This window comes from Mauremys reevesii, unplaced genomic scaffold, assembly GCF_016161935.1.
Source record: "Mauremys reevesii isolate NIE-2019 unplaced genomic scaffold, ASM1616193v1 Contig24, whole genome shotgun sequence".
NCBI lineage: Eukaryota > Metazoa > Chordata > Testudines > Geoemydidae > Mauremys > Mauremys reevesii.
The window spans coordinates 364,413-392,203 of record NW_024100834.1 but is presented as its reverse complement, the minus strand read 5'-3'; the positions used below and the strand labels follow the sequence as shown (position 1 = coordinate 392,203).

The window sequence follows — 27,791 nt, the reverse complement described above, 5'->3', positions numbered from 1 at the left end:
GCAAGATAGCTGATCTTTAGAAATTGTGGAAAGCGTAAGTGTTCACTGGACCTCATTTCCTAGATCTCTTCTTCTTTTGTCCAATCCAATGGCCATTGAAGTAAATGGACAGTTTTGAAAGGGAAATTTAGACTTTGTCTACAGTGGTATAATTAAAGCAGTTCAACTCCAAGTGTGGATGCAGTTATAGCAGTATAAATGCACTTACACCATTATTGTATATATTCTATATATACCTGATATTGCCACACAGGAAGGGGAATAAGATTTACTGGTATAAATCACCATTATTCTGGTATAGCTGCACCCATATTGTGGGCTGTACAGCTATGACTGTATCAGTTAAAAAATAGACCTCTAATCAACATACCTATAGTAGCCCTATAATTTTGTGTAGACCAGGCTTTAAAGAATATTGATTATTGGAGAGAGTCAAAGAACTTCTAGAGAGACAGAAGGTGGGTGGGGTAATATCCTTTATTGAACCAACTTCTCTTGGTGAAAAGGACATGCTTTCGAGCTTTACAGAGTTCTTCCTCAGGTCTGGAGAAGGTAACGAGAGTGTCCAAGCTGAATACAAGGTGGGACAGATAGTTAAACATAAGGAGTTCACACAAGCTTTAAGAGACCACTTGAACCGAAGAGGGCAATTAATGGTTTGCAGGCAGTGAGGTGTGCTACAAATTGTTGTAACGAGCCATAAAGCCAGTGTCTCTGTTCAGCCCATGCCCTTTAGTGTGAAGCAGAGTTCTGAATTTAGGTTCCTAGGCTCAACACCCCACATGACACATCTTTCAATATCCATGTGGTGTTCTCCTCTAGTGCATCAAATGCCCCAATAAAAACTGTGTGGGTGAAACCAAGTAATTGCTAGGCTCTTGCATGAACTCACACAGGAAAATGATAAAAGACAAAAACACCACATCGCCTGTGGGTGAACACTTTTCACAAAGGGATCACTCCATTTTCAACCCATCGGTCCTCATCCTCAAAGGAAATCTGCACAACACATGCAAAAGGTGTGCCTGGGTACTTAAATTGGCAACTCTGCTTTTTGATATTTCTAGTTCCGTTTAATCTAAACTATGGTGCAATGTATGTTTTATCTCTCTGTAAAGACTTATGGCAACTTTTTAAAAGATATTTAGGGACCTAATTTTCAAAGGCATCTAGGACAGGTGCTAGGCACCAAGGTGCTTTTTAAAAATCCCACTAGGCACCTAAATACTTTTAAAAAAATGCCTTTAGTCAATGAAGGTTGCAATTTTTGAAGCCGTTTCAGTGAGTTAAGCACCTAAATCTCATTGAGAGGTTCCTTCGACAGTCCCAAAGTAAACCAGGGTAATTAAAATGAGAATCAATCCCATGAAGCATTCCTGCATTCCTGATCATGATTTTATTCACGCTTTTCTTCCCCTTTGCAGAGTCTAAGCAGAACTGAACTGTAGATGGTTGGATGTAATGTTAGAAGATATGACAAAAAGATACTTACTGTGCTTTCCCATAAATTAGAAGTGTCTGAAAATGAAATCTCCAAATACAAACGTTCCGAATCCCTACTTGTCACAAAGGACTTGATCCAGCGCTCCACTATTGCAGTTTTGCACTGGGGATTTCAATGGAATTACAGGGGTATACAGCTGAAGAGGTTCAACACTCAGTCACATTGCTGTAGTACCTACACCTGTGAATAGTGTAGCTGCAATCAATGGGTTACTCCAGGGCAAACGTACTGTGAGAGAAAGAATCTAGACTTCAGGGAAAGATGTAGGATCAGATTCTAGCCACAGTCAAACCAATGTAAAGCTGGAGTAATTCCACTGAAATTGATAACATTCCTCCAGATTTACCTGATATACCTGAGTGCAGAGTTTATGCCTTAGAGAATTTAACCTATTTTGCAAGCAGATAACTGTGTTCTTGAGTAGATTTGTTATTCAGAATTATTCTTCATATAATTGCTACCAGTCATTCAGAGCACATGAATCTGCCCTTATTTACACTGCTATAAATCAGGAATAGCTTCACTGAAGTCGCTGAAGTGAATGACATCACCACTGTTGTGGATAAAAGCCTGATTCTAGTCTTAGACGAAATTAAGTTCGCAGCAATCTGTCTATCTAGGTACTCATTATAAAGAATCAGATGTGTTGATTGGTTTTGACTGGACAGAGTGATATCCATTCTTTCCATTACCTACTGAAAGAGTGTAATGCTTCAAATCTATCTATCTATCTATCTATCTATCTATCTATCTATCTATCTATCTATCTATCTATCTATCTATCTCTTTGCATGCCCCCCACCCCGCTTCTTTCTCTCTCTCTCTGTTGTTAGATGTTTGGCTGCGTGTTTTGTGTTTTTTGTGTGCTGCCCCAGCTCTGCGCAGACAGCCGGCACAGCAGATGTCGAGCAAACCGCCCAATGACCACAAGATCCATTAAGGTACGAAAGCACCAGGCCAGGTTTATTGTTGCCAAAGCATGGTAATAGTACCTGGCAGACTGTACAAGGATACTAAGACATGTATGGCAGTGACAATGGACACAGCTCAGTGAATGGAGGGACTTTCCATTCCCCCCTCAGCTGGACAAAACAATCAGATTAGTTACTGCCCCCTGACCTGGTTAGTTATTACTCATCACCTTATACATGTGGGTTCAATTAAAACATTTGTATTACATACTGTTATCCTGACCTTGTCTTTTAGGAGGGGTCAGTGTGTTCCTGTTATCCTTGGGGAATGTTTCTGTACCATCCTTGATATCAGAATGTTCCCGTACCACTTAATATTGGAATGTGTTAGCGTAAGTACTCTGTGCTTAGCACTTCTTAGAAATATGTAGTTCTGCAATATCAAACCTGTTCTTGCCAAATTCTGTAAGCAGGTCCTGCCTCATACCAGGCCTCTAATACAAGGGCTTATGTCTCAGGCTCTCTTCCTACTACTACTACTATTACTACTCTCTCTCTCTCCAGCCCACTTTCCTGCCACTTTAATTAATCATGTGTTTAATTCTAATAAGCCATTGTGTATTTTTCTTTGTATTAACCCCACAGATCTGACACTATGTAGCTATGGGGAGTTGGAACACAACACTAGTAACCCACTTCATCATCCTGGGCTTCCCAAGCCTCCAGAAGCTGCAGCTCTTGCTCTTTTTTGTGGGCTTGATCATTTACCTCATGACCTTGTCTGGACATATTGTCATCATCACAATAGTACGTCTTGACCTCCGCCTCCACACCCCCATGTACTTCTTCCTCAGCAACTTCTCCTTCCTGGAGATCTGGTACACCTCCAACATCGTTCCCAAAATGCTGCAGGTCTTCCTGGCCACAGACAGGTCCATCTCATATGCCGGCTGCATCACCCAGCTGTACTTTCTTATCACCTTGGGTACTGCCGAGTGCTTCATCCTGGCCATCATGGCCTATGATCGCTACTTAGCCATCTGCAACCCGCTGCGCTACCCGAGCCTCATGAACAACAGGGTTTGTGTTCAGCTGGCCATATGCTCTTGGGTAGGTGCCTTTGTTGTCAATGTTCCACCTCTGGTCTCCCTCTGCAAGCTGCCATTCTGTGGGCCTAACGAGATCAACCATTTCTTCTGCGATGCCCTACCCTTGCTGAAACTCTCCTGCAGGGACCCCCACGAGGCGGAGACAGTCAATTTCATTGTGGCCACCAGCATCATTGTAAGCTCCTTCCTCCTGATCGTGGTCTCGTACATTCTCATCATCGTGACGATCCTGAAAATCCCTTCAGCCCCGGGGCGCTGGAAAGCTTTCTCCACCTGTGGCTCCCATTTGGCCGTGGTGGCCATCTTCTATGGCACCCTGATCTTCATGTATGTGCGGCCGACCTCCAGATACTCCAACGACTCGGTGAACTTCAACAAGCTGGTGTCCATGTTCTATACGGTGGTGACGCCCATGCTCAACCCCATTATATACTGCCTGAGGAACAAGGAGGTTAAAGAAGCTCTGAGGAAAGCAGTGATGGGAAGGTGTGTGCCGCTGCCCAAGGCTGGGAGCATTTCTAACGGGGGCTGGTAATAGAGGGGAAGGTGAAGCTGAGTATGGCAGGTAGTACGTGTGCATGTGATGTTAAATAAGTATTCCTCTAAGTCAATATGTTTCATTCCTTTTAACTTAACTAATTTTACTATGTGCTCTCTCTCTCTCTCTCTCTCTCTCTCTCTCTCTCATATGCAGGAAGCCAGACTAGATGATCATAATGATTATCTGGCATTAAAAAATCTATCTATCTATCTATCTATCTATCTATCTATCTATCTATCTATCTATCTATCTATCTATCTATCACCAAGCAAATATCCCCCCCCACACACACATGCACACACTGACTTTCTAACCTGTTTTCTGTAGTGTCCAAGGGACATATCTTTAAAGATATTTAGGCAAATAGCAGGATTTTCAAAAGCACTTTGCTGCCTAAAAGTCATTGATTTTAATTAGGCCTTGTCCACACTACAGGGTAACTTGATGTATCTTACGTAACTTGTATAACTTAAGTCGACATAGTTTACATCGACTTACCGAAGTGTCTACCCCGCGCTATGTTGGTGGAAGAGGCTCTCTCGTCGGCATAGCTTCCGCCTCTCATTGAGATGGTGTACCGAAGTGGATACGAGAGCGCTCTCCCAGAAACTTATCGCATCTTCACCAGACCCACTAAATCAACACTGCTACATCAATCACAGCACCGCCAATTTAGCCCCATAGTGAAGACAAGCCCTTAGTATTAGATGCCTAGGTGCATTTGAAAAGCCCATGAGCTCCTGAATGTCTTTAAAAATCTGGCCTTGTATCTATTCAATTGTCTGCCAGTCTATTGTCTGCCACTCTAATCTATCCACTATCCTTTCATAGACAGTGACTATCCTCTTTCTCTCAGTCCATCCAGGATCTTGTACTGCACCCATGATACCTGAACACCTCCCTGCTGGACCATTCTCTTCTCCTGCATTGTTATACCATATTGCATAGTTTAAACAGTTATGTATACAAGCAGATGTTTTAACTATTGTAAAAGTCATTTGCAATTATAAATGTAAATGAATAAATATATCTATCATCTAGCCAATCTCTCTCTCTGTTTCTAATGTGTCTATGAACGTATCATCTGGGAATCCTGAGTGAAATCCTAGCCCCATTAAGGCCTATTGGTGCATGATTTCACCTGGACTAAGTTATTCTCTTTGGGTGGATCTGCCGCCTGAGTTGAGAGTGTGGTTCCCCTAGCGGGAGTATAAAGAGCAGTATAGCCATAGCAGCACTGCTAGTGGCAGCAGGGGCATGGCTGAGCTGTTCCAAGTACAAAACCTGCCTGTGAAACAGCTTCAACAAGAGAGATGGAGGGAAACCCACAGCAGGATATCCCATAGGCCTCTAGCTGGGACACCCACCCCAGAGGTGGGAGGTTCCTCCTCTACTCCTTTCTCCCCTCAGATAGAGGGTGGACTTCACTTGATCCAGAGGCACCCCCTACCCCCTCCTTGACATCTCCCATTGGATAAGTTAGATGGCTCCCTGCCTAGCATGCTGGCTAGTGTGAATCCCGCTCTGAGGCAGCTATCTCTCCTCATTCATTGGAGAGGGAGCTGAGGTGCCTAACCCAGGCTTTGGGGATCACAGTGATTTTCTAGGTCCCTACAAGCTAGGTGCTGTCAAGCTCAGTATCAAAACACCTAAGTCCCTTTGAGAATCTATCCCCATGTATCATTATCAGAGCAGCAGCCTCTAACCCCAGTTAATTCAGCTGTGGCATGAGAGCACACGTTTCAGAGAGCAGCTCTCCAGGCCTGAGGTGGCCATTGCTGTGAGTGGCTGTAACTCTATGGAGTTTCAAAGAGTTGTGTCTGTTAACACCAGAGTTAAATGCGCCCCCTTCTTGCCCTTCAGAAAGCACCCTAGATCTACAAGTCTTGTCTTAAACAGAGAGAAAACACCTATCTGTTTTCTTTTATTGAGCAAGTTTGTAACTGGCTGAGGTTTTCAATTTCTTTATTAATTTCTGCAGGTGAAGAATGAATAGCAAGCCATGTGATGAGCTAGCTGGCGCAGAGTGATCCAGACACATGACTGGATTGCAGACAGCCTCCCAGCAATAACTTTGAGTGATGCATGTTGCATTTTTTTCCTAGCTGCAGGCCATAACTAATGTGTTTATGGACATTCAGTGACCTTAACTATCTGAGTCACAAGCAGGGAAAAAATACTCATCTTGTAAAGAGTGCAGTGTATTGGGGATCAAATGGATTCTGGGTTCAATTCTCATCTCCAGCACAGTCACAGTGTTATCTTAATAGGTCATGTCAGGCCTAGTTTATAAAGATATTTAGGCACTTAAGTGGGAATTTCAAAAGCATTTTAATGGCAATTAGGTGCCTAGGTGCTTTAGATAATACCACAAGGTGCCTATATACCTGTAAAATATCTGGCCCTTTGTGCCTCAGTTTTCCCTTAAAAATGAGGATGAAGATGATAATAATATTCTGACTGCTTAGAGGTGATGGGAGGCTCAGAGCTTGGCTACACTTGAAATGTTCCTATGGCACATTTGCAGTGCTGTAACTGTGCTGCTGAAGCTCTTCAGGGTAACACTACCTACGCCAACTCTGCAAGGTGGGAGCCAGTGCTGTATAAGTGCCAAGATAAATGAGTGGTAAACTTTTGGTTAATTACTGAATCAGAAATACCTGTAATTAGTTAAGAACAAGAAACTCCTTTCATCAAATCTCTAATGTAATAAATGTCTATTTCATGACTCCTCTGGGAATAAATTATTAATCTTCAAATCCGATAACAGCAGCCTCCTTTGTCCGAAATGAAAGTAGAGTGGTGGGACTTTAACACCTACAAAAGACCCACATCCTGAGCCATAGATCATTATGTAAAGATGGATTTGGCTGCTTGGAACCATGAGGACACAAAGTTCCTGGGGTTACATACAGGAAATGCAGGTAAAATAGGACATTTCAGAGATCTGGATTCTGAAAGTCATGTAGTCTAGCCTGATATCATTTGCAGTCGTTTCATAGAAACCAGGGGAGTTTGATTATATTTTATATTCATAACATTCTAATATACCTTAAATAATAATAATCCAAGTACATAAAAGGTTGTTACAAGGAGGGAAAAAATTGTTGTTCTTAACCTCTGAGGATAGGACAAGAAGCAATGGGCTTAAATTGCAGCAAGGGAGGTTTAGGTTGGACATGAGGAAAAAAACTTCCTAATGGTCAGGGTGGTTAAGCACTGGAGTAAATTGCCTAGGGAGGTTGCAGAATCTCCATAATTGGAAATTTTTAAGAGCAGGTTAGACAAACACTTGTCAGGGATGGTCTAGATAATATTTAGTCCTGCCTCTTGAGGTCCCTGCCAGTCCTATGATTCTGTGATTCTTTATCAGGACAATATGACAGTATTTTTCAAAGTACAAAACACTTCAACAGATGCACTTGAAATTAAGTAGGGAAGATGGGAAGGGAACCAAAATAATATATATATATATATATATAGATATAAAGTGATGCTTGCAGTGGTGCTGTAACCCGCTTGGTCCCAGGATATGAGTGAGAGAAGATGGGTGATTTAATAGTTTGTATTGAACCAATTTCAATGGAACAGATGAGCTCTGGAGCTAAAAAGAGCTCTTCTTCAGGTCTGGACAAACTAATCAGAATGTCCCAGCTAAATACAATGTGGGTCAAACTGATAAAGGTAAGGGGTTACCATATTGCAGGAAACCAATCAGAGTGAAGTAAGCAATTAACATCTGTGCAGGCATTGGACAAAAGAGGTTATAAATTGGGACACTCTGATTGCTTATTCCAGACAGGAAGAAGAGAGCTGTGTAGCTTGAGAGTTCACCCACCTTGTATCTCTCATTTAAAAAAAAAATGAGATAAAATCTGTTGTTTCTCATCATAATTTGTAAAATTCTCATCCACCATTAATCTTCATGCTGTTGAAAATCTCAGGCATATTTCTGACACCCAAGACTGTTTTACTAACATTTTATTTTTGCTTAGATTTTTTTAAAAACCAAATACTCCTTGCAAAACTCTTTTCTACTGGTGTTGCTATGATACATGCTCCGAGGTGCTTCATGACAATGTTATGGTATAAGAACATACAGAGATGTTTGAAGCATAACTTGTTTGGAGCCCGGTTCTGTCTTCCACTGTGAGGCACTCAAGTCCCAGATCCAGGCATTGTAATGTTACCCGACTAAGGTCTGGAGGATCTGACCCCGGAGTAATCCACACTACACACAAGAGTACTGACAACTTCTGATACGGTATCCCACAGTATTCTTGCCAGCAAATTAAAGACGTATGAGCTGGATGATTGGACTATAAGGTGGATAGAAAGCTGGCTAAATTGTTGGGCTCAATGAGTAGTGAAAAATGGCTCCATGTCTATGGCAGCTGGTAAAAAGCGGAGTGCCCCAAAGGTCAGTCTTGGGGCCATTTTTGTTCAGTATCTTAATTAACGATCTGGAAGTTGGCGTGGATTGCACCCTCAGCAAGTTTGCAGATGACACTAAACTGGGAAGAGTGGTAGATATGCTGGAGGGTAGGGATAGGATACAGAGGGACCTAGACAAATTAGAGGATTGGGCCAAAAGAAATATGATGAGGTTCAACAAGGACAAGTGCAGAGTCCTGCATTTAGGATGGAAGAATCCCATGCACTGCTACTGACTAGGGACCGAGCGGCTAGGCAGCAGTTCTGCAGAAAAGGACCTAGGGGTTACGCTGGATGAGAAGCTGGATATGAATCAACAATGTGCCCTTGTTGCCAAGAAGGTTAATGACATTCTGGGCTGTATAAGTAGGAGCATTGCCAGCAGATCGAGGGGCGTGATCGTTCCCCTCTATTTGGCATTGGTAAGGCTTCATCTGGAGTACTGTGTCCAGTTTTGGGCCCCACACTACAAGAAGGATGTGGAAAAATTGGAAAGAGTCCAGCAGAGGGCAACAAAAATGATTAGGGGGCTGGAGCACATGACTTATGAGGAGAGGCTGATTATTTAGTCTCAGAAGAGAAGAATGAGGGGGATTTGTTAGCTGCTTTCAACTACCTGAAAGGGGGTTCCAAAGAGGATGGATCTAGACTGTTCTCAGTGATAGCAGATGACAGAACAAGGAGTAATGGTCTCAAGTTGCAGTGGGGGAGGTTTAGGCTGGATATTAGGAAAACCTTTTTCACCTGGAGTGTAGTGAAGCACTGGAATGGGTTACCTAGGGAGGTGGTGGAATCTCCTTCCTTAGAGGTTTTTAAGGCCCAGCTTGACAAAGCCCTGTCTGGGATGATTTAGTTGGGGTTGGTCCTGCTCTGAGCAGGGGGTTGGACTAGATGACCTCCTGAGGTCTCTTCCAACCCTGACATTCTATGATTCTATGAAGGTCAATGGATCAGTGAAACACACCATCCAGTATTTTGGTGTGGTAGGTTTTGAGCTTGGATTTACATTTCATGGCTACTTCTGTGTAAATCTTCTGTAAACACAAACATCCACTCGTAAGACCCACATCTCACAAACACAAGCACACTGCACATAGACGCACAAACACAAACACACACAACAAAACAATGAGAGTCAACTCTCCAGTCGAGGAAAGTCAATGGAGCGACAGTGATTTACTCCACCTGAGGATCGGCCTGCAATGTGTGTTTGTGCATGTGTTTCGCTTTATGAAGGTATGTATTTTGTTTTTCTTAGTATGTATGGATTTGTGAGAGTGCATGATGGTGTGCTTGTACATTTGAGTGTGTTTGTGTACATATGTTATTTTGAGCATGTCTGGGCGTTGGGTGTTTACACATTTGAAACAGAAAAAAAACCATGCAAGATATCCATGAAAGACATAAAACCTCATATAAAATCATACACAAATTTTGTAATGTCCATTGAGATCAATGGATTAAAAGTGCTGTAAAAAACAAGTACTATTATTAAACAGGAATTTTTTTATTTTCTACAAAAAAAAATAAATAAAAGGTTCCTGTGGTGGGTTAAAACTTTTAACACTAGGATAGACTAACAGACGTTCTGCAGCATGAGCTTTCGTGGGTGAATACCCACTTCTTCAGATGCAAGTGCATCACCACTTGCATCTGAAGAAGTGGGTATTCACCCACGAAAGCTCATGCTGCAGAACGTCTGTTAGTCTATAAGGTGCCACAGGATTCTTTGTTGCTTTTACAGATCCAGACTAACACGGCTACCCCTCTGATACTTAACACTAGGATAACTCACCATGGCCTTAATTTAAAATTATGCCAAAACCATGGGTTTGAATGTTTAACACAAGCTATTGTGACAGGTTTCAGAGTAGCAACCGTGTTAGTCTGTATCCGTAAAAAGAACAGGAGTAGTTGTGGCACCTTAGAAACTAACACATTTCTTTGAGCATAAGCTTTCGTGGGCTACAGCCCACTTCATCGAATGCATATGTAACCCTTCTGCCAGGCCGAATTGATAGCAGCAAGGGCCGGGTTCAATACATAGGGGTCCCTTCCCTACAACGTAATGCGAAACCAGCTCGAGCCCCCACCCAGTGACCTGGGAAAATCTTACACAAACCCCATGGCGCCTCGAAGAGGCAATACTTCCCCTCTCGCAAGCACAGAGTCTCGGTGTAGCAGAAAAGGTTTAATTACATGAGATAAACACAAGCATTAAATTGAGAAAACACCTCAATTAGCGTTCATAGATTAAACCGTGAGCAAAGATCCACCCCAGGAAATTGGGCCATGTCTTTCTCCACGGGCTCTTGAGTCCAGCAACCCCCAAATCACCACAAGACTCCAAAGTCCAATATCCCAAATGTCCTTAGAGTCCAGTAACCCAAAGATCACCCACAGTCCCAACAATCCCACAATCCAAAAGTCTCTGTCCCGGGTCAGTGCCGCCCCAGAGTTCGAGAGTCTATCTGCAGAGGTCCCTGTCCCCACCCCCAGCCTGGGTGGAAAGGGGCACCTTACGTGGTCCGTGGGGTTCTGCTCCCGCCTTTTCCATGAACTGCTCCTCCAGCCGTCCTTACAAACTGCTCCACTCCGCCAGCTGCTCTGCTCCACCGGCCGTCCCGTGATCCGCTCCAGCCGTCCCCACAAACTGCTCGGCTCCACTCGCTCCGTGGGCTGCTCCACCCGTCACACAGCTGCTCCGCTCTGCCAGCTGCTCTGGTCCACCAGCCGTCCCCGCAAACTGCTCGGCTCCACTCACTCCGTGGCTCCACAAACTGCTCCACTCCGCTCTGCAGTATAGCTTCAGGCTCCCCCACTAGTTAGCACAGTACTCAGTGCTCTCAGCTCAGCAATTCCAGCACTTTAGTGATTTCAGCTCACAGTAGGGGAGCCCCAGTGCTAGTGCACCATTAGCCCAAAGTGAGTTGAGCTCAGTAACCTGTATCTAGATTCTTAAGGGAATCAAAAATCAATTCTGATATTCCACAATGGAGAGAGGCATAGGTGGGGCTGGTGCTTCCAGCTCATTCAAGGAGCCTGCACCACCAGGTACAGATACCTGTCCCCAGCCTCTCTCAATTCACTGGGATTTGGAACCCATGTCCCTTGTCTAGCAAGTACTATTTAGTTGATAATGAAACCCTTTATCATAAGACAGTTTTGTAGTTCCTCATTTACTTAATCAGGGTGACAACATTTTATTCCTCCTGCCCCAATAACAAAGAAATTGGGGATCCCACAGCTGTGAAAATAACCATCCCAGGATGCTGTGAGCTATGCTAAGTGGAGTGGGTTTGCCAATGCAAATGCACATTCCTGAAATTCCTTTCCCCACTCCAATTCACATTCTTGAAATTCCTTTGCCCACTCCTCATAATTTACCACCAGATGTCAGGGTAGAGCTCATCCTGACTCTGCTTACACATAGAATGGAACATATAAGAAGAATATATATATATATATATAGAGAGAGAGAGAGAGAGAGAGAGAGAGAGAGAGAGAGAAGATGCCATACCAGCTCTAAGAGGCTAATTAATTAAGATGACCTGTTAGCAGCAGGAAAAAAAAACTTTTGTAGTGATAATCAAGATGGGCAACTACAGACAGTTGACAGGAGGTGTAAGGATAGTTATTGTAAGGAAATAAGTATCAGAGGGGTAGCCATGTTAGTCTGGATCTGTAAAAGCAGCAAAGAATCCTGTGGCACCTTATAGACTAACAGACGTAAGGAAATAGATTCAAGTAGTGTAATGACTCAGCCATGCCCAGTCTCTATTCAAGCCAGAGTTAATGGTATCTAATTTGCAAATCAATTCAAGCACAGCAGTTTCTCCTTGGAGTCTGTTTTTGAAGTCTTTCTGTTGCAAATTTGCCACCTTCAGGTCTGTTACTGAGTGACCAGAGAGGCTGAAGTGTTCTTCTACTGGTTTTTGAGTGTTATGATTCCTGATGTCAGATTTGTGTCCAGTAATTCTTTTGCGTAGAGACTGTCCGGTTTGGCCAATGTACATGGCAGGGGGATATTGCTGGCACATGATGGCATATATCACTTTGGTAGATGTGCAGGTGAACAAGCCCCTGATGGGGCTGATGTGATTAGGTCCAGAGATGGTCACTTGAATAGATATGTGGACAGAGTTGGCATCGGGCTTTGTTGCAAGGATAGGTTCCTGGGTTAGTGTTTTTGTTGTGTAGTGTGTGGTTGCTGGTGAGTATTTGCTTCAGGTTAGGGGGCTGTCTGTAGGCGAGGACTGGTCTGTCTCCCGAGGGATCGTCTTTCAGGATAGGTTGTAAATCTTTGATGATGCGCTGGAGAGGTTTTAGTTGAGGGCTGAAGGTGACGGCTAGTGGCGTCCTGTTATTTTCTTTGTTGGGCCTGTCCTGTAGTAGGTGACTTCTGGATACTCTTCTGGCTCTGTCAATCTGTTTTTTCACTTCAGCAGGTGGGTATTGTAGTTTTAAGAACCATTGTGATGTCCAGCATATCGCAAGCCATAGAATTCCGCCCGATAATTTCTGAATCTATTCCAAAAAATGTGTTGCTGTGGTAGAGCATATCATTCAGAGAGACATCCGGTCTTGATTGGAGGTTTTACCTGCTGGAGAATCAACTAACTCATCTGTCAAATTGCTCCACCATTGAATTATCCCTAGTGTTAAAGGTAAAAGGCCAATATTTCAAAGAATGGCCACCAAACGGCAGTGGGATCACTTAGAGTGGATGAGACCACCCATCATGAGTAAAAGTGGTAGAACCAGGCTCACAACTTGTGAGGGTCATGGGACTGGTAAATTCACCCAGCCCTATTTATTTTTGCCATGATCTCTACGCTGTGAATGGTACTCCATAAAAAATTCAAATCAAATTATTTTTTCCTTATCTCTTCTTCATCACTTACAATAAAAATTATCAGAGGGGTAGCCGTGTTAGTCTGGTTCTGTAGAAGCAGCAAAGAATCCTGTGGCACCTTATAGACTAACAGATGTTTTGCAGCATGAGCTTTCGTGGGTGAATACCCACTTCTTCGGATGCAAGCCAGTGATGCATCCGAAGAAGTGGGTATTCACCCACGAAAGCTCATGCTGCAAAACGTCTGTTAGTCTATAAGGTGCCACAGGATTCTTTGCTGCTTCAATAAAAATTATGACCTGCATGAATAATAGTGGCAAGAACATCCTATGCTTTATCCATATATCTATTCCACAATTATTCTCTCTTTCTCTCTCTCTCTCTCTCTTAGAGATAGATAGATAGATAGATAGATAGATAGATAGATAGATAGATAGATAGATAGATAGATAGATAGATAGATGCTGTTGTATATGGTCCAAATCCTAGTGTCCCTGCATCTCTTTTAATTCAGGGAATCTCTCTGATCTACATTTGCTTAAAAGAGAGGAGAGAGAAGAACATAAGAACATAAGAATGGCCCTACTAGGTCAGACCAAGTGTCCATCTAGCCCAGTATCCCGTCTTCCAACAGTGGCTAGTGCCAGGTGCCCCAGAGGGAATGAACACAACAGGTAATCATGAAGTCATCCATCTCCTGTCGCTCATTCCCAGCTTCTGGCAAACAGAGGCCAGGGACACCATTTCTGCCCTTCCTGGCTAATAGTCATTGATGGACCTATCCTCCATGAATTTTTTTTTGTTCTTTTTTGAATTATGTTATGGTCTTGGCCTTCACAACATCCTCTGGCAAGGAATTCCACAGGTTGACTGTGCATTGTGTGAAGAAATACTTCCTTTTATTTGTTTTAAACCTGCTGCCTATTATTTCATTTGGTGACCCCTAGTTCTTGTGTAATGAGAAGTAGTAAACAATACTTCCTTATCTACTTTCTCTACACCAGTCATGATTTTATAGACCTCAATCATATTCCCCCTTTAGCTGTCTCTTTTCCAAGCTGAAATGTCCAAGTCTTATTAATCTCTCCTCATACGGAAGCCATTCCATACCCTTAATAATTTATGTTGCCCTTTTCTGAAATTTTCCAATTCCAATATATCTTTTTTGAGATGGGGTGACCACATCTGCACACAGTATTCAAGATGTGGGCGTACCATGGATTTATATAGCGGCAACATGACATTTTCTGCCCTATTATCTATACCTTTCTTAATTATTCCCAGCATTCTGTTTGCTTTTTTGATTGCCACTGCACATTGAGTGGATGTTTTCAGAGAACTATCCACAATGACTCCAAGATTTCTTTCTTGAATGGTAACAGCTAATTTAGACCCCATCATTTTATAATTATACTTAGGATTATGCTTTCCAAAGTTAATCAACATTACATTTCCTGCCATTTTGTTGCCCAGTCACTCCATTTTAACAGATCCCTTTTTAGCTCTTTGCAGTCTGCCTGGGTCTGAACTATCTTTAGTAATTTTCTATCATCTGCAAATTTTGCCAACTCACTGTTTACCCCTTATTCCAGATCATTTATGAATATGTTGAATAGGACTGGTCCCAGAAGAAACCCCTGGAGGACACCATTATTTACCTCTCTCCATTCTGAAAATTGACCATTTATACATTCCCTTTGTTTCCTATCTTTTAACCAGTTACCAATCCATGAGAACATCTTCCCTCTTATCCCATGGCAGCTTACTTTGCATAAGAGCCTTTGGTGAGGGTCCTTGTCAAAGACTTTCTGAAAATCTAAGTACACTATATCCACTGGATCCCCTTGGTCCACATGCTTGTTGACCCCCTCAAAGAATTCTAGTAGATTGGTGAGACATGATTTCCCTTTACTAAAATTATGTTGACTCTTCCTCAACAAATTATGTTAATCTATATATCTGACAATATTGTTCTTTATTATAGTTTCAACCAGATTGCCCAGTACTGAAGTCAGGCTTTCAGGCCTGTAATTGCCAAGATCACCTCTGGAGCCCTTTTTAAAAATTGGCATCACATTAGCTATTCTCCAGTCATCTGGTACAAAAGATGATTGAAATGATAGATTACAGACTACAGTTAGTAGTTCTGCAATTTCATATTTGAGTTCCTTCAGATAAGCTTCAGCGAAGGCTCAGAAAAATCAAATATAGGCTGCAAGATTGGAAGACAATGTATTTATTATCTTAGATGCAAAATGTAGAAGAGATATAGTTATTCCTGCTGCCAGGTATCAGCCAACCCCAAAGTGATAAGGATTATGAAGAAGTGAGCAGGTTATTCCCTTAATGTCCATTACATTTTCTTTCACCTTCTTCTGAAGTCCTGGTAGTCGCCACTGTCACAAGGTACTGGGCTAGTTGGACCAGTGGTCTGATCCAGTCTGGCTGTTCTATAACCCTGTGTAGATTGGATGAGTAATTTTCAACCAATGAGTTATTCATGAGTGTTTCCCTTCAACAGCCTGCTAGCCTTACTCATGCTGTCTGGCTGGTCACCAAAGCTACATAATATCATTCTCTCTACCAAGGGACCAGTAAGGTCTGCATATACCTACCACACAAACCTTGATGATGCCATGATTATTTAGTATGTTTACCCTGGTCCGCCCTTCCCCTTCTCTCAATTATTCGATAAACTCACTTCACTGCCAGCAGTCATTATGCTATTCATGCTAGGTGAATTTAGCCACCTAGGTAGAAATCCAGTGCACCACTTACTTTCCAATAAACCTTCAAATAGGTATTTGGTTGTCCATAGATCTTGTGTTAGTTGTTTGAACAAAGACACACTAGATCCATTGCTGTACACTTTATCACCTTTGATTCAGAGTTTCAAGATTATCTAGAGGGGTTATATACCCAGTGGTCATTGGAATTCAATTCTTGGGAGTGGGCACATAATGCGGTTAGGCTCCTTTGAAAACCCCTGTCCTCACAACTGTTAATGTTTGTGTTATTTTTCTCTTTACAGGTTGGCATTTTGCTCAACAAACGAGCATGGAAAATCAAACCACAGTGACTGAGTTTATTCTTATGGGACTCTCCAGTGATCCAAAGCTCCAGGTTTTCCTCTTCCTGGTGTTTTTGGTTATTTACCTAATCACTCTGATGGGGAACATGCTGATCATGCTGGTGATAAGGGCTGACCCTCACCTACACACCCCCATGTATTTTTTCTTGAGTAACTTGTCCTTTGTAGATCTCTGCTATTCCTCCATTACCGTCCCGAAGATGCTGGTGAACTTCCTATCAGAGCAGAAAACTATTTCTATCGACAGCTGCCTCATCCAGATGTTCTTCTTTCTGGCATCAGGAACGACAGAGATCTTCATGCTCTCAGCCATGGCTTATGATCGCTATGAAGCAATATGCCACCCCTTGAATTACATACAAAACATGAGCAAATGGGTCTGTATCCAGCTTGCCTGTGGGGCATGGACAATTGGATTTACTGTTGCAGTGGTAAACACTTTTCTTGTCCTAAGAGTGCACTTCTGTAAATTCAACAAAATCAACCATTTTTGTTGTGAAATCCCTCCTGTTCTGCATATCTCCTGCAGTGACACCTTGACCAATGAGGTGGTAGTTCTCACATCCAGCGTTATTGTAGGACTGGGTTCATCATCAGTTATCATTGTCTCTTACATTCTCATCATTGCCACCATCCTCAGAATCCGCTCCACTGAGCGGCGTCACAAAGCCTTTTCCACCTGTGGATCCCACCTGACTGTGGTTCTATTATTCTATGTAACAGCATTTTTTAAGTACCTGAGACCAACGTCAGGATCGTCCTTTGAAAAGCTAGTTACTGTGCAGTACAGCATCTTAACCCCTATGCTAAACCCCATCATTTACAGCCTGAAAAACAAAGAGGTAAAGACCGCCCTGCGGAAAGTCCTAGGAAAAACCCTATGTTTTCCAAGCACAATGGTTCCAAAATAATTGTTTAATAAAGGTGCATTCATGTATGCCAGTAAAACCCTGGTTCTGTTTATCTTTATGAGTATTACAGAGTGAAAATTTGAATTTTCTTCCCATGGGAAATTCTAATATTTCAATATTTGGTTTTTGCCCTGAAAACAAACACACACACACACACAACACACACACATCTATAAAGCTGGCTGTATTTTAAAGAAACCTTATTGAGGTTGCAGGAACAAACCATCCCGATGTGTAGGAAGAAAAGTAAATATGGCAGGCGACCAGCTTGGCTTAACAGTGAAATCCTTGCTCGTCTTAAACACAAAAAAACAGCTTACAGGAAGTGGAAGATTGGACAAATAACCAGGGAGGAGTATAAAAGTATTGCTCGGGCATGCAGGTGTGAAATTAGGAAGGCCAAATCACACTTGGAGTTGCAGTTAGCCAGAGATGTTAGGAGTAACAAGAAGGGTTTCTTTAGGTATGTTAGGAACAGGAAGAAAGTCAAGGAAAGTGTGGGCCCCTTGCTGAATGAGGGAGGGAACCTAGTGATGGAGGATATGGAAAAAGCTGGCGTACTCAATGCTTTTTTTGCCTCTGTCTTCACAGACAAGGTCAGCTCCCAGACAGCTGCACTCTGCAGCATGGTATGGGGAGGAGGTGACCAGCTCTCTGTGGAGAAAGAAGTAGTTCGGGACTATTTAGGAAAGCTGGACGAGCACAAGTCCATGGGGCCGGATGCACTGCATCCGAGGGTGCTAAAGGAGTTGGCCGATGAGATTGCAGAGCCATTGGCCATTATCTTTGAAAAATCATGGCGATCGGGGGAGGTCCCGGACGACTGGAAAAAAGCTAATGTAGTGCCCATCTTTAAAAAAGGGAAGAAGGAAGATCCAGAGAACTACAGGCCAGTCAATCTCACCTCAGTCCCTGGAAAAATCATGGAACAGGTCCTCAAGGAATCAATCCTGAACCACTTAAAGGAGGGGAAAGTGATCAGGAACAGTCAGCATGGATTCACCAAGGGCAAGTCATGCCTGACTAACCTAATTGCCTTCTATGATGAGATACCCAGCTCTGTGGATGACGGGAAAGCAGTGGATGTGCTATTTCTGGACTTTAGCAAAGCTTTTGATACAGTCTCCCACAGTATTCTTGGCAGCAAGTTAAAGAAGTCTGGGCTGGATGAATGGACGGTAAGGTGGATAGAAAACTGGCTAGATGGTCGGGCTCAACTGGTAGTGATCAATGGTTCCATGTCTAGTTGGCAGCCGGTATCAAGTGGAATGCCCCAAGGGTCAGTGCTGGGGCCGGTTTTATTCAATATCTTCATTAACGATCTGGAGGATGGTGTGGACTGCACCCTTAGCAAGTTTGCAGATGACACTAAACTGGGAGGAGTGGTTGATATGCTAGAGGGTAGGGATAGGATACAGAGGGACCTAGACAAATTAGAGGATTGGGCCAAAAGAAATATGATGAGGTTCAACAAGGACAAGTGCAGAGTCCTGCATTTAGGACGGAAGAATCCCATGCACTGTTACAGACTAGGGACCGAATGGCTGGCCAGCAGTTCTGCAGAAAAGGACCTAGGGGTTACGGTGGACGAAAAGCTGAATATGAGTCAACAGTGTGCCCTTGTTGCCAAGAAGGCCAATGGCATTTTGGGTTGTATAAGTAGGGTCATTTCCAGCAGATCGAGGGATGTGATCATTCCCCTCTACTCAGCACTGGTGAGGCCTCATTTGGAGTACTGTGTCCAGTTTTGGGCCCCACACTACAAGAAGGATGTGGATAAATTGGAGAGAGTCCAGCGGAGGGCAACAAAAATGATTAGGGGGCTGGAGCACATGACTTATGAGGAGAGGCTGAGGGAACTGGGATTGTTTAGTCTGCAGAAGAGAAGAATGAGGGGGGATTTGATAGCTGCTTTCAACTACCTGAAAGGGGGTTCCAAAGAGGATAGATCTAGACTGTTCTCAGTGATAGAAGATGACAGAACAAGGAGTAATGGTCTCAAGTTGCAGAGGGGGAGGTTTAGGTTGGACATTAGGAAAAACTTTTTCACTAGTAGGGTGGTGAAGCACTGGAATGAGTTACCTAGGGAGGTGGTGGAATCTCCTTCCTTAGAGGTTTTTAAGGTCAGGCTTGACAAAGCCCTGGCTGGGATGATTTAGTTGGGTTTGGTCCTTCTTTGAGCAGGGGGTTGGACTAGATGACCTCCTGAGGTCCCTTCCAACCCTCAGATTCTATGATTCTATGATATAATCTATATCTATATCAACATAGATAGAGATAGAAATAGAGAAATGAAAAGTTCTGAAAATTTTCAGTTTGGAAATGATAAGATATTTTACTTTGACCTTTTTCAATTGAAAGAAAACATTTCAGTGTTCCTGAATTAGAATATTTTGGTCCCCTTTGTTGGGGGACTGACTTTTAAACAAAGTGGTTTGAGTCAATTCAGTATTAATCTGTGTTTCCTTATGGCCATGCACAGCCTCAGGGGAGCTGTAGTTTGGGTTCCTGATTCCTCTATTCTCTGTTAAGGTATGTCTACACAGCAACTAGACACCCATGGCTGGCCAGTGTCTGCCGACTTGGGGTCATGGAGGCTGTTGCACTGCTGTGTAGACATTTGGGATCAGGATGCAGCCTGGGTTCTAGAACCCTGTGGGGTAGGAGGGTCACTAAGCTTGGGCTCCAGACCAAGTCCCTAAGTTTACACAGCAGTGAATCAGCCCAGCAACCTGCGTGCTATGAACCCGAGCCAGCTGTCAAGGGCCAGTCACAGGATTTTCTTTGCTCTGTAGACATACCCTTATAGGCCAGGTTCCCTGGCCAGATTACATTTTGCATTTGCAGTGATGTGACTCCCATGGAGCATGATGATGGGTGATGAAATAAAGAACACTGTTAGCACTTGTGAGAAGAAGGAGAATAATAATAAGAAGTGGTGGTGGTGTTAGAGACTCAGATTTTCAGAGGAGCCTAAGGGAGGTAGACATTCAAATGCCTTGAAATCAAATGAGAATTTAAATACAAACTCTCTGATGCTCATTTGAAAAGGTCTGTCTCAGCCAAAGAGTCAAAAGTATTAACATGACCCTGTAACTGTCCAGCATTAAAGATTGTTAAACACAGTTTGGGATTCGGTAATACAGAAACCTCAGCTGTTTAGTATCATGGCAAACACACCATTAAGTATCTTTTAAACTTTTTATTAACGATAAAGGGGGAAAAAAGAAAAACCATTAAAGCATTTGAAATGTGAAGTATGAAATCAGGCTTTCATTCCGATAACATCCTTTGTTCCCTTTCCTGTTAGCTGGATGGGTTTTTTTTTAAAGGAAACACCCTTTGTTCAACAATCTCTTAGATGGTATTCAACATAGGAATAACTGTCTTTCTTGGCGCAAAGAGAAAAAGTGAGTTGAGATGGGTTGAAGCTGTCGTTGTTGTAAAAGATCTTTCCCATCTGCTAGAAAACCAAACAAGACAAGCACACACCAAAAAAAGAAAAGAAAAGAATAACAAAGATATAAAATGCAGCTTCTGTCTCTGGTGTTGACTCTCACTTGCAGTCTCACTGTTGGAAAAACACGGGCAGAGCACATGGTCTTACCAGCCACTCTGAGACTTGGCAAACTTGAACAAGCATTGGGCTGTTTCGGTCATTGCATTTAGATGTCTCTCTGGTCACAAGCTTACAGCAGTGTTGAAAATAAAAACAAAACAAAAAAAAAACAAAAAAAACCCCACAGTTTTGGCTGGCTGACCCAGGCTCTTTTTAACCAGAGGGACAAAAGAGTGCTAGGAAAGAGAAAAAAAATAAGATCGGAAGAAAAAGGACACACCGGGAGAGGAGGGTAACAGAGTTTCATATCCATGGTGGTGTTCAACATTTAGCCAGAGCCATTGGAGGTGGCAGTGTCATCTGGCTCAGTCTCTCTGACCCGATCTGGTCAGGATATCTCTCAAAATTAGGATGAAGAAGGTCAAGGGTCCCAGGACAAGTTGTGGGTGGCGACCGTGGTGGTGAAACTTGCTCCTTCCCCTTCTTCACTCAGCTGGGGTCATGGTTGCCAGCTTTCCCCCAAATGATTATTCTTGTAAGGAACGGAAGAGGGAGAGATGGGTGGAATAGCTCATTCCTGCATTATTGTACTCACCAGTTAGGCTTAATTTCGGACACACAGATTTTGGTTCATCGATTGCTGGTCCCACTCTTTTCTTATTCACCAGGCATGATCTTAGCACAGTCCTTGAATTATATTGGGTAGACTTTTTGTTTAGACTCATTTAGTCTTTCTTCTTCCCTTTTCCCATCAACATTTGTTGTTATAGGTTACTGTGACTCCTTATAAATTTTCACTGGCTTTTCACAGTTGAGGTCCTAATTAGGGTAAATTTATGGACCCAGTTACCACAAAACTACACAGAGAAGAGTTTAAAAGAGTGTGAAAGTTGCTATTATTATCCCTAGGATTAACCTACATTTCCAGTGGTTCCTACAAGATATTGCTCCCGAATTCATATTAATATCATAGAGCAGGGGTCGGCAACCTGTGGCACACATGCCAAAGGTGGCACGTGAGCCAATTTTTACTGGCACGCTGCTGCCAGCCGGGGTCCCGGCCACTGCCTCCGCTCAGCCCACTGCCAGTCTGGGGTTTTGTCCACTACTGTAGTGTATTAAATTTCTCCCTGTAGGAATATGCTACTTGTGGAGCACCAGGACTGGCAGCCATAAGTAGTGCACCGTAAGTAGCCCATTCCTACGGGGAGAAATTTAATACACTAAACCCGGGAAAGGAAGGCTGTGCCTCCCCAAACAGCCCTCCCCCTATCTGCCCCCTCCCACTTCCTGTCCCCTGACTGTCCCCCTCTTAACCCCTGACCCATCCAACCCCCCTCCGCTCCTTGGCTCCTGACCACCCCCTCCCAGGACCCCCTGACCTCTGACTGCCCCTCCTCAGAACCTCTCACCCATCCAAACCCCTGCTCCCTGTCCCCTGACTGCCCAGATCCCTATCCACACCCCCGACCCCTGACAGCCCCCCACCTATCCAACCTTCCCTGTTCCCCATCCCCTTACCGTGCCACTCAGAGCATCAGGACTGGCAGCAGTAAGAAGTACAGGGTAAGTAGCACATTCCTACAGGGAGTGATTTAATACACTACAGCTGGCCCTGCTCAGCCGCTGATGGTCTGGAGGTCTCAAAATATGTTCTCACACCACTTATCAAAAATTACACTACAATTAGCTTAAAAACTTTGTATATTACAGTAATCGTTAAAAATATATAATGTTAATAAATACATAGGTTTGATGAAACAAAGTAGTTGTACTTATGTGCCTGTGCTTATTTTGTGTTTTCGATGATTTACCTTCTAAAAAAATCTTGCATGTCTTGCACCCCCAGAAAGGTAAGAACCACTGCACTAAACTGATAAGATCTACATTTTAATTTAATTTTAAACGAAGCTTCTTAAACATGTTAAAACCCTTTTTACTTTACATACAACAATAGTTTAGTTATATAATATAGACTTATAGAGAGAGAGCTTCTAAAAATGTCAGAATGTATTACTGGCACGCAAAACCTTAAATTAGAGTGAATAAATGAAGACTCGGCACACCACTTCTGAAAGGCTGCCGACCACTGTCATAGAGCAATGAAGATCATGTGGTGAGCTCCCATTAATTTAGGCTTGGATTTTTAAAAAAAATTCTCAAAGATTTAGGCACAGAAATCTTCTATGAAAATCTCATTACTAGCCAGTTTAATATTCATGGGCATTGTGGACCTACATCAGTTTAAGTAGCTTTGAGAACTTCAGTGTAGGTGACTCACTAGATCACTCAAGAAATGTAGAGAAGAGCCAGCAATTGAATTTAGATCTCATTAGTCGCAATCCAAAAGACGATCCTTCTTCTGTAGGAATAAATATATTGAAATAAATTAAAGTAAATAAATACACGTTATCAGTCTATAGGACCACAATATAGAAGCATCACTGGCCAATGTTTCTTCAATAAGTCTTTATTATACACCCAATGGATAACCTTAAAAATATTTGAGGAACTTGAATTTTCTTAGCATTTTCCGCAGAGCTGTTTTCACTTCTTTGTTTTTCAGGCTGTAGATGATGGGGTTTAACATAGGGGTCAAGATGCTGTACTGGATGGAAATTAGTCTGTCTGGCATTGATGCAGAATCTGTGTTTGGTTTCATGTACAGAAAAAAACCCGTCAGGTACAATAAACCCACCACAATGAGGTGGGAGCTGCAGGTGGAGAAGACTTTATGCCTGCCCACCACAGACCGTATCTTCAGGACGGTGGAGATGATGTGAATGTAGGACACTAGGGTGAGGAGGAAAGAGCTCAATCCAAATACCATAAGGGTCGCAAAAAGCACCACTTTATTGATGGTGGCATCAGTACAGGAGAGTTGTAGCAGGGGAGGGAGCTCACAGCTGAAATGACTGATTGCATTGGACCCACAGAAATGAAGATTCAGCACAGGAACAGTATTTATCAGGGCATGCAAGAAACCCAAAGCCCATGTACTCAGCACCACCTGGACACAGATACGTTTGTTCATTATGTCCAGGTAATGTAGTGGGTCACAAATGGCTGTGTATCGGTCATAAGCCATGACTGAGAGAGTGAAAATTTCAACTCCAACAAACAGAGTAAAAAAGAATATCTGAGTAACGCAGCCATTAAAGGAAATTTTCTTCTGCTCTGCTAGGAAGTTCTCCAGCATCTTAGGCACCGTGACGGAGGAATAGCAGATATCAACAAAGGATAAATGGGACAGGAAGAAGTACATGGGGGTGTGAAGCTGAGGCTCAGCCTTTATCACCCCCATGATCACCATATTCCCGGCAAAGGTGATGAGATAAATCACTAAAAATACCAGGAAGAGGAATGGCTGGAGCCGTGGATCATCAGACAGTCCCAAGAGAATGAAGTCGGTCACCGTGGTTCGATTGTCCTTTGCCATTAATCCAGGAAACCCTTCCTCTGTAAGAGCAGAATCAGAATTTGTTTAAATGAAATTGCAATTCACCTGTTATAAATAGATAGTGAAAAAGAGAGATGATCTAAGTGATAGGATAATTGTGAAGTCATCTTTACTAATCATTATTAACTCTTCATCGTCACACTTATCTTTGCTGTTTGGTCTCAGTTGCACAGGACTTTGCATTTAGTATTTCCATCGCAGAGCTTTCTTCCCTTTGGCTGGGAGCTCGCTTGCCTCTCTCCTGAAAACACTTTTCTCCCCCCAAGACCATGCAAGGCCCTGTTGTGCTCTCATTAACGTTGGAACAGTGTATAGCCCCAAGCATAGAACCAGATCCAGATACTTTAGCATAAATCCTCCCTTTCCAGCCTATTGTATATACCCTTCCAACAATAAATACAGCACAGAAAATAGTTGAGAAAGCCTCAAGGAACATAAAATTCTTTACAAAAAAAATCTTTATATTTTACTCCCTGTAGGCACTTCTCTCTACACCCCTCAGTGGTTGATACCATCTCCGCTTCTGCCTCCCTTTTGACTAGAACATAAAATAAGAATAAACCAGGGGTAACTCTCTTGGCATCAGAGGGCCTGATTCTCCTCTTACCGTAGCATCAATGAGAAGTAATTCTACTGGATTTGATGGGGAAGATTCGCCCCCACTTGAGTTTTGCTGCTGTAAAGCTTATGTGAGAGGGGAATCAAACCTAAAGATTTTGTGTTTTTACATGACGCCAAATGTGGTGATGAAAGTGGGAATGTTCTGTAATATATTTACAAGCATTGGTGTTGTCACCCATTAGGTGAAGAAGGGTTAAAATCCTTCCCCTGGAACAGGGGACAAGGCATGACGTGTATAGGTCATGTCCCTGCCTGGAGGGGTATGACTGAGCCATCGAGGGCCAGCTGGAATCAACATATAGCAGTGGAGGACATGGAAAAGACATGAGGAAACCCAGCGACTGAACAAAATGGAGGCATAGATGGGCTGAACATGTGAACACAGGGTGGCGTAGTCACGGGGGGACAATGGACTGGCAGTGTCAGGAGCCTGCACTAAGACCAGGGTTTCCAGCCGTGCACACAGCAGCTCTCATTTAGGGCTGACAGTCAATGAGACGCAGACGGATTATGCAGGAGCATGACATTGTGGAGCCATGGCACCTGCTAGTCTGAACTGTGCTTTGACTGTTGCTTCACTATGTGATGCCAAATGCTGCCCGGCGCTGTCTTCCGGCTGTCTCCAGAACCCTACCCTCTTTTGGAAAAGGCTGCTTTGGGCTGCTGCAAAGACTGCCTTGCATTGATCCCTGGAGGGGTAAAGCTCTCTTAGGGCCTTGATTTCAGTTGGACTCATTGCAGCAAGCTCACAGTGAGTAACAGGGGCACTGGAGGCCAAAGACCCAGTCTCAGCAGCGTCAAGGCTGTGTGGCTGACCCTTGTGGAAAAGTGTGACCCTTTGGGGTCTGGATACTCCCAGGAGACTGTGCAAAAGCCAGGGCATAGCACAGAGCTGTAATCCCAAGGCAGCATGCTCTTATATCATTAGCATTGTTATTATATGGTTATTCCATATTGAATGAGAGACACTACTGAGTCCTCCTCATTGCCTGCAGACTTCTCTCCTCCTATTACTATATTAATGCTTCTGCAGCAGCAACTGCTGGCTCTCCCATCATTACAGTTGCCGTAGTTTCTTGCTAGACAACACTGAACATCTCCAAGAGTTGGTCTTGCCCTGAGACATTCCAGTTTCCCACAATTCTGCTGTCACCTGCAGCTCCAAGTCCCTGGACCATTTCAATGCCTACCTGCCTGGAAACAAAGGAACAAAAGGAGCTCAGAGAAGTGGCCATTAAGACCGCAATTAAGGAAAGTATCCTTAGGTCAGCACTTAAGCATGTGATTAAGTTAAGCATGCAATTACTTGCTGTTCTGAATAGTGGCCTGGAGGAGGAAGATTAGATAGATAGATAGATTAGATAAGGTGGGTGAGGTGATATCTTTTATTGGACCAACTTCTGTTGGTAAAAGAGACAAGGTTTCTCATTTACCCATAGTTCTTCTTCAGGGCTGGGATTAGTATAGACAGATCAAATTTGTGGCATGCAGAATCCTGCTTTGATCTATGATTTGACTGTGACTTCTTCAACTTTGAGCTGCAATTCAAGACCTCAGGCGAATCTAATAATTGAAACTGATACCAGTGAAGAAACTGAGTCAGTAGGGTGTCAGGAAAGTGGCTGCGAAAGCAGGGAAACACACTGTTTGGGCCTCATGATAAATTCAGTGCAGGATCTCACAACAAGGGACATGGCTATGGAGCAAATGGATGAGAGAGAAATAAATAATCTTAATATTTATACCATTCAATGAAGGCTCAAGGAAGTTGTGAGGAGGAGTGAGGGATTTGAAATCAAATAAAGAAAACCTCAATGATTTAATGAGCAAAGGCGAAAGACAGTGGGAAAAATCATAAAATAATTCACAGAACTATAAAAATTACTGATCTTAAGTTTTATCCGAGAAACCGTTTTTGGGTCTTTAATGAAATTGGTTGATTGAAAGAAATTAGCCTCTTGGTTATAAATGTTCACCTTCATATGTACCCTCAATGCTGTTTGATTCACCACCTCTCAGCATCAGGGATATTTTAACACATTGACCTGAAATAAATAATACAGCCAAACTCACCTGAGAACTGCGTGGGAATGAGAGAAACCATGAGACGGTAGTATTTGTCCTCTGGAGTTCTGGCGGCACAGATGAGAGGGTATCTGTCTATCTGTCTATCTCTTCTGATATTTAAGGAACTTGCCTGGTTTTTATGCTGACCAGCCAAATCCTTTTTGGCATAGGAGGAATTGGGTAGAACAGAACCTAAGTTATATCCAGTCCTTCTTTCTCTTTCCTCAACTGAGAACAAAGAGATGGCCTTTATCTGACTTCAAATTTCTAATGAGTTCTGGGAGGAGGCTGTTTACCTTTAGGACCTGTTCCCTGAAGTCTGTGTTTACATCATATTTGTTTGCCATCACATAAAGTTCATCCTATGTTTAGTACATCCGCAGGTGTGGGTGGGGGCCAGGGTCAGGGAGTGTGATTGCTGGGAGAGTCTGCTAAATTTTAAAAGGAATTAGAACTGGTGTTCAATCCAGGAGTCTGGATTATCACTAGTGTACTGTGGAGTAGCTCCGTGTTTGAAGAAAGGGAAATTTATGGGTACTCATCCCCCCAGCACCTGTTTACTTCCACAAACATTTTGATGGGATGGCAAATGACTGCAGTGGAAAGTGCAAATGAATGGGAGATGTAGGGGAATCATAGTCATGTTTTATTATGGAAAGGAAACATCTGACATGCTTATCACCTCCCTGCCCAAACTACCCATCTCTGACCCCCAGATTTCCCCCAAC

General features: G+C 43.0%; 3 protein-coding genes across 3 annotated transcripts; 2 read left to right on the top strand and 1 right to left on the bottom strand.

Moving 5' to 3' along the window:
• The first annotated feature begins 3,078 nt into the window (after positions 1-3,078).
• On the top strand, positions 3,079-4,059 carry LOC120393574 (olfactory receptor 6P1-like). Its single transcript, XM_039518205.1, has one exon. The coding sequence runs from the start codon at positions 3,079-3,081 to the stop codon at positions 4,057-4,059; it is 981 nt and encodes a 326-aa protein (XP_039374139.1).
• Positions 4,060-16,411: 12,352 nt separating this feature from the next.
• On the top strand, positions 16,412-17,356 carry LOC120393573 (olfactory receptor 5A2-like). The gene has a single exon (XM_039518204.1). The coding sequence runs from the start codon at positions 16,412-16,414 to the stop codon at positions 17,354-17,356; it is 945 nt and encodes a 314-aa protein (XP_039374138.1).
• Positions 17,357-23,409: 6,053 nt separating this feature from the next.
• Positions 23,410-27,151, bottom strand: LOC120393572 (olfactory receptor 1009-like). The gene is made up of 2 exons (XM_039518203.1): positions 27,070-27,151; positions 23,410-24,374 (listed from the first exon to the last, which is right to left on the bottom strand). Exons 1-2 carry the CDS (start codon positions 27,098-27,100, stop codon positions 23,410-23,412), a joined length of 996 nt encoding a protein of 331 aa, XP_039374137.1. The 5' UTR covers positions 27,101-27,151.
• Positions 27,152-27,791: the final 640 nt, after the last annotated feature.

Excerpts from the sequence above, each read along its gene's own strand:
- LOC120393574 (XM_039518205.1), top strand. The coding sequence starts at position 3,079 with ATGGGGAGTTGGAACACAACACTAGTAACCCACTTCATCATCCTGGGC.
- LOC120393573 (XM_039518204.1), top strand. The coding sequence starts at position 16,412 with ATGGAAAATCAAACCACAGTGACTGAGTTTATTCTTATGGGACTCTCC.
- LOC120393572 (XM_039518203.1), bottom strand. The coding sequence starts at position 27,100 with ATGGTTTCTCTCATTCCCACGCAGTTCTCAG. Across the intron at positions 24,375-27,069 it reads CATTCCCACGCAGTTCTCAG|AGGAAGGGTTTCCTGGATTA; the intron begins GTGAGTTTGGCT and ends CTGCTCTTACAG.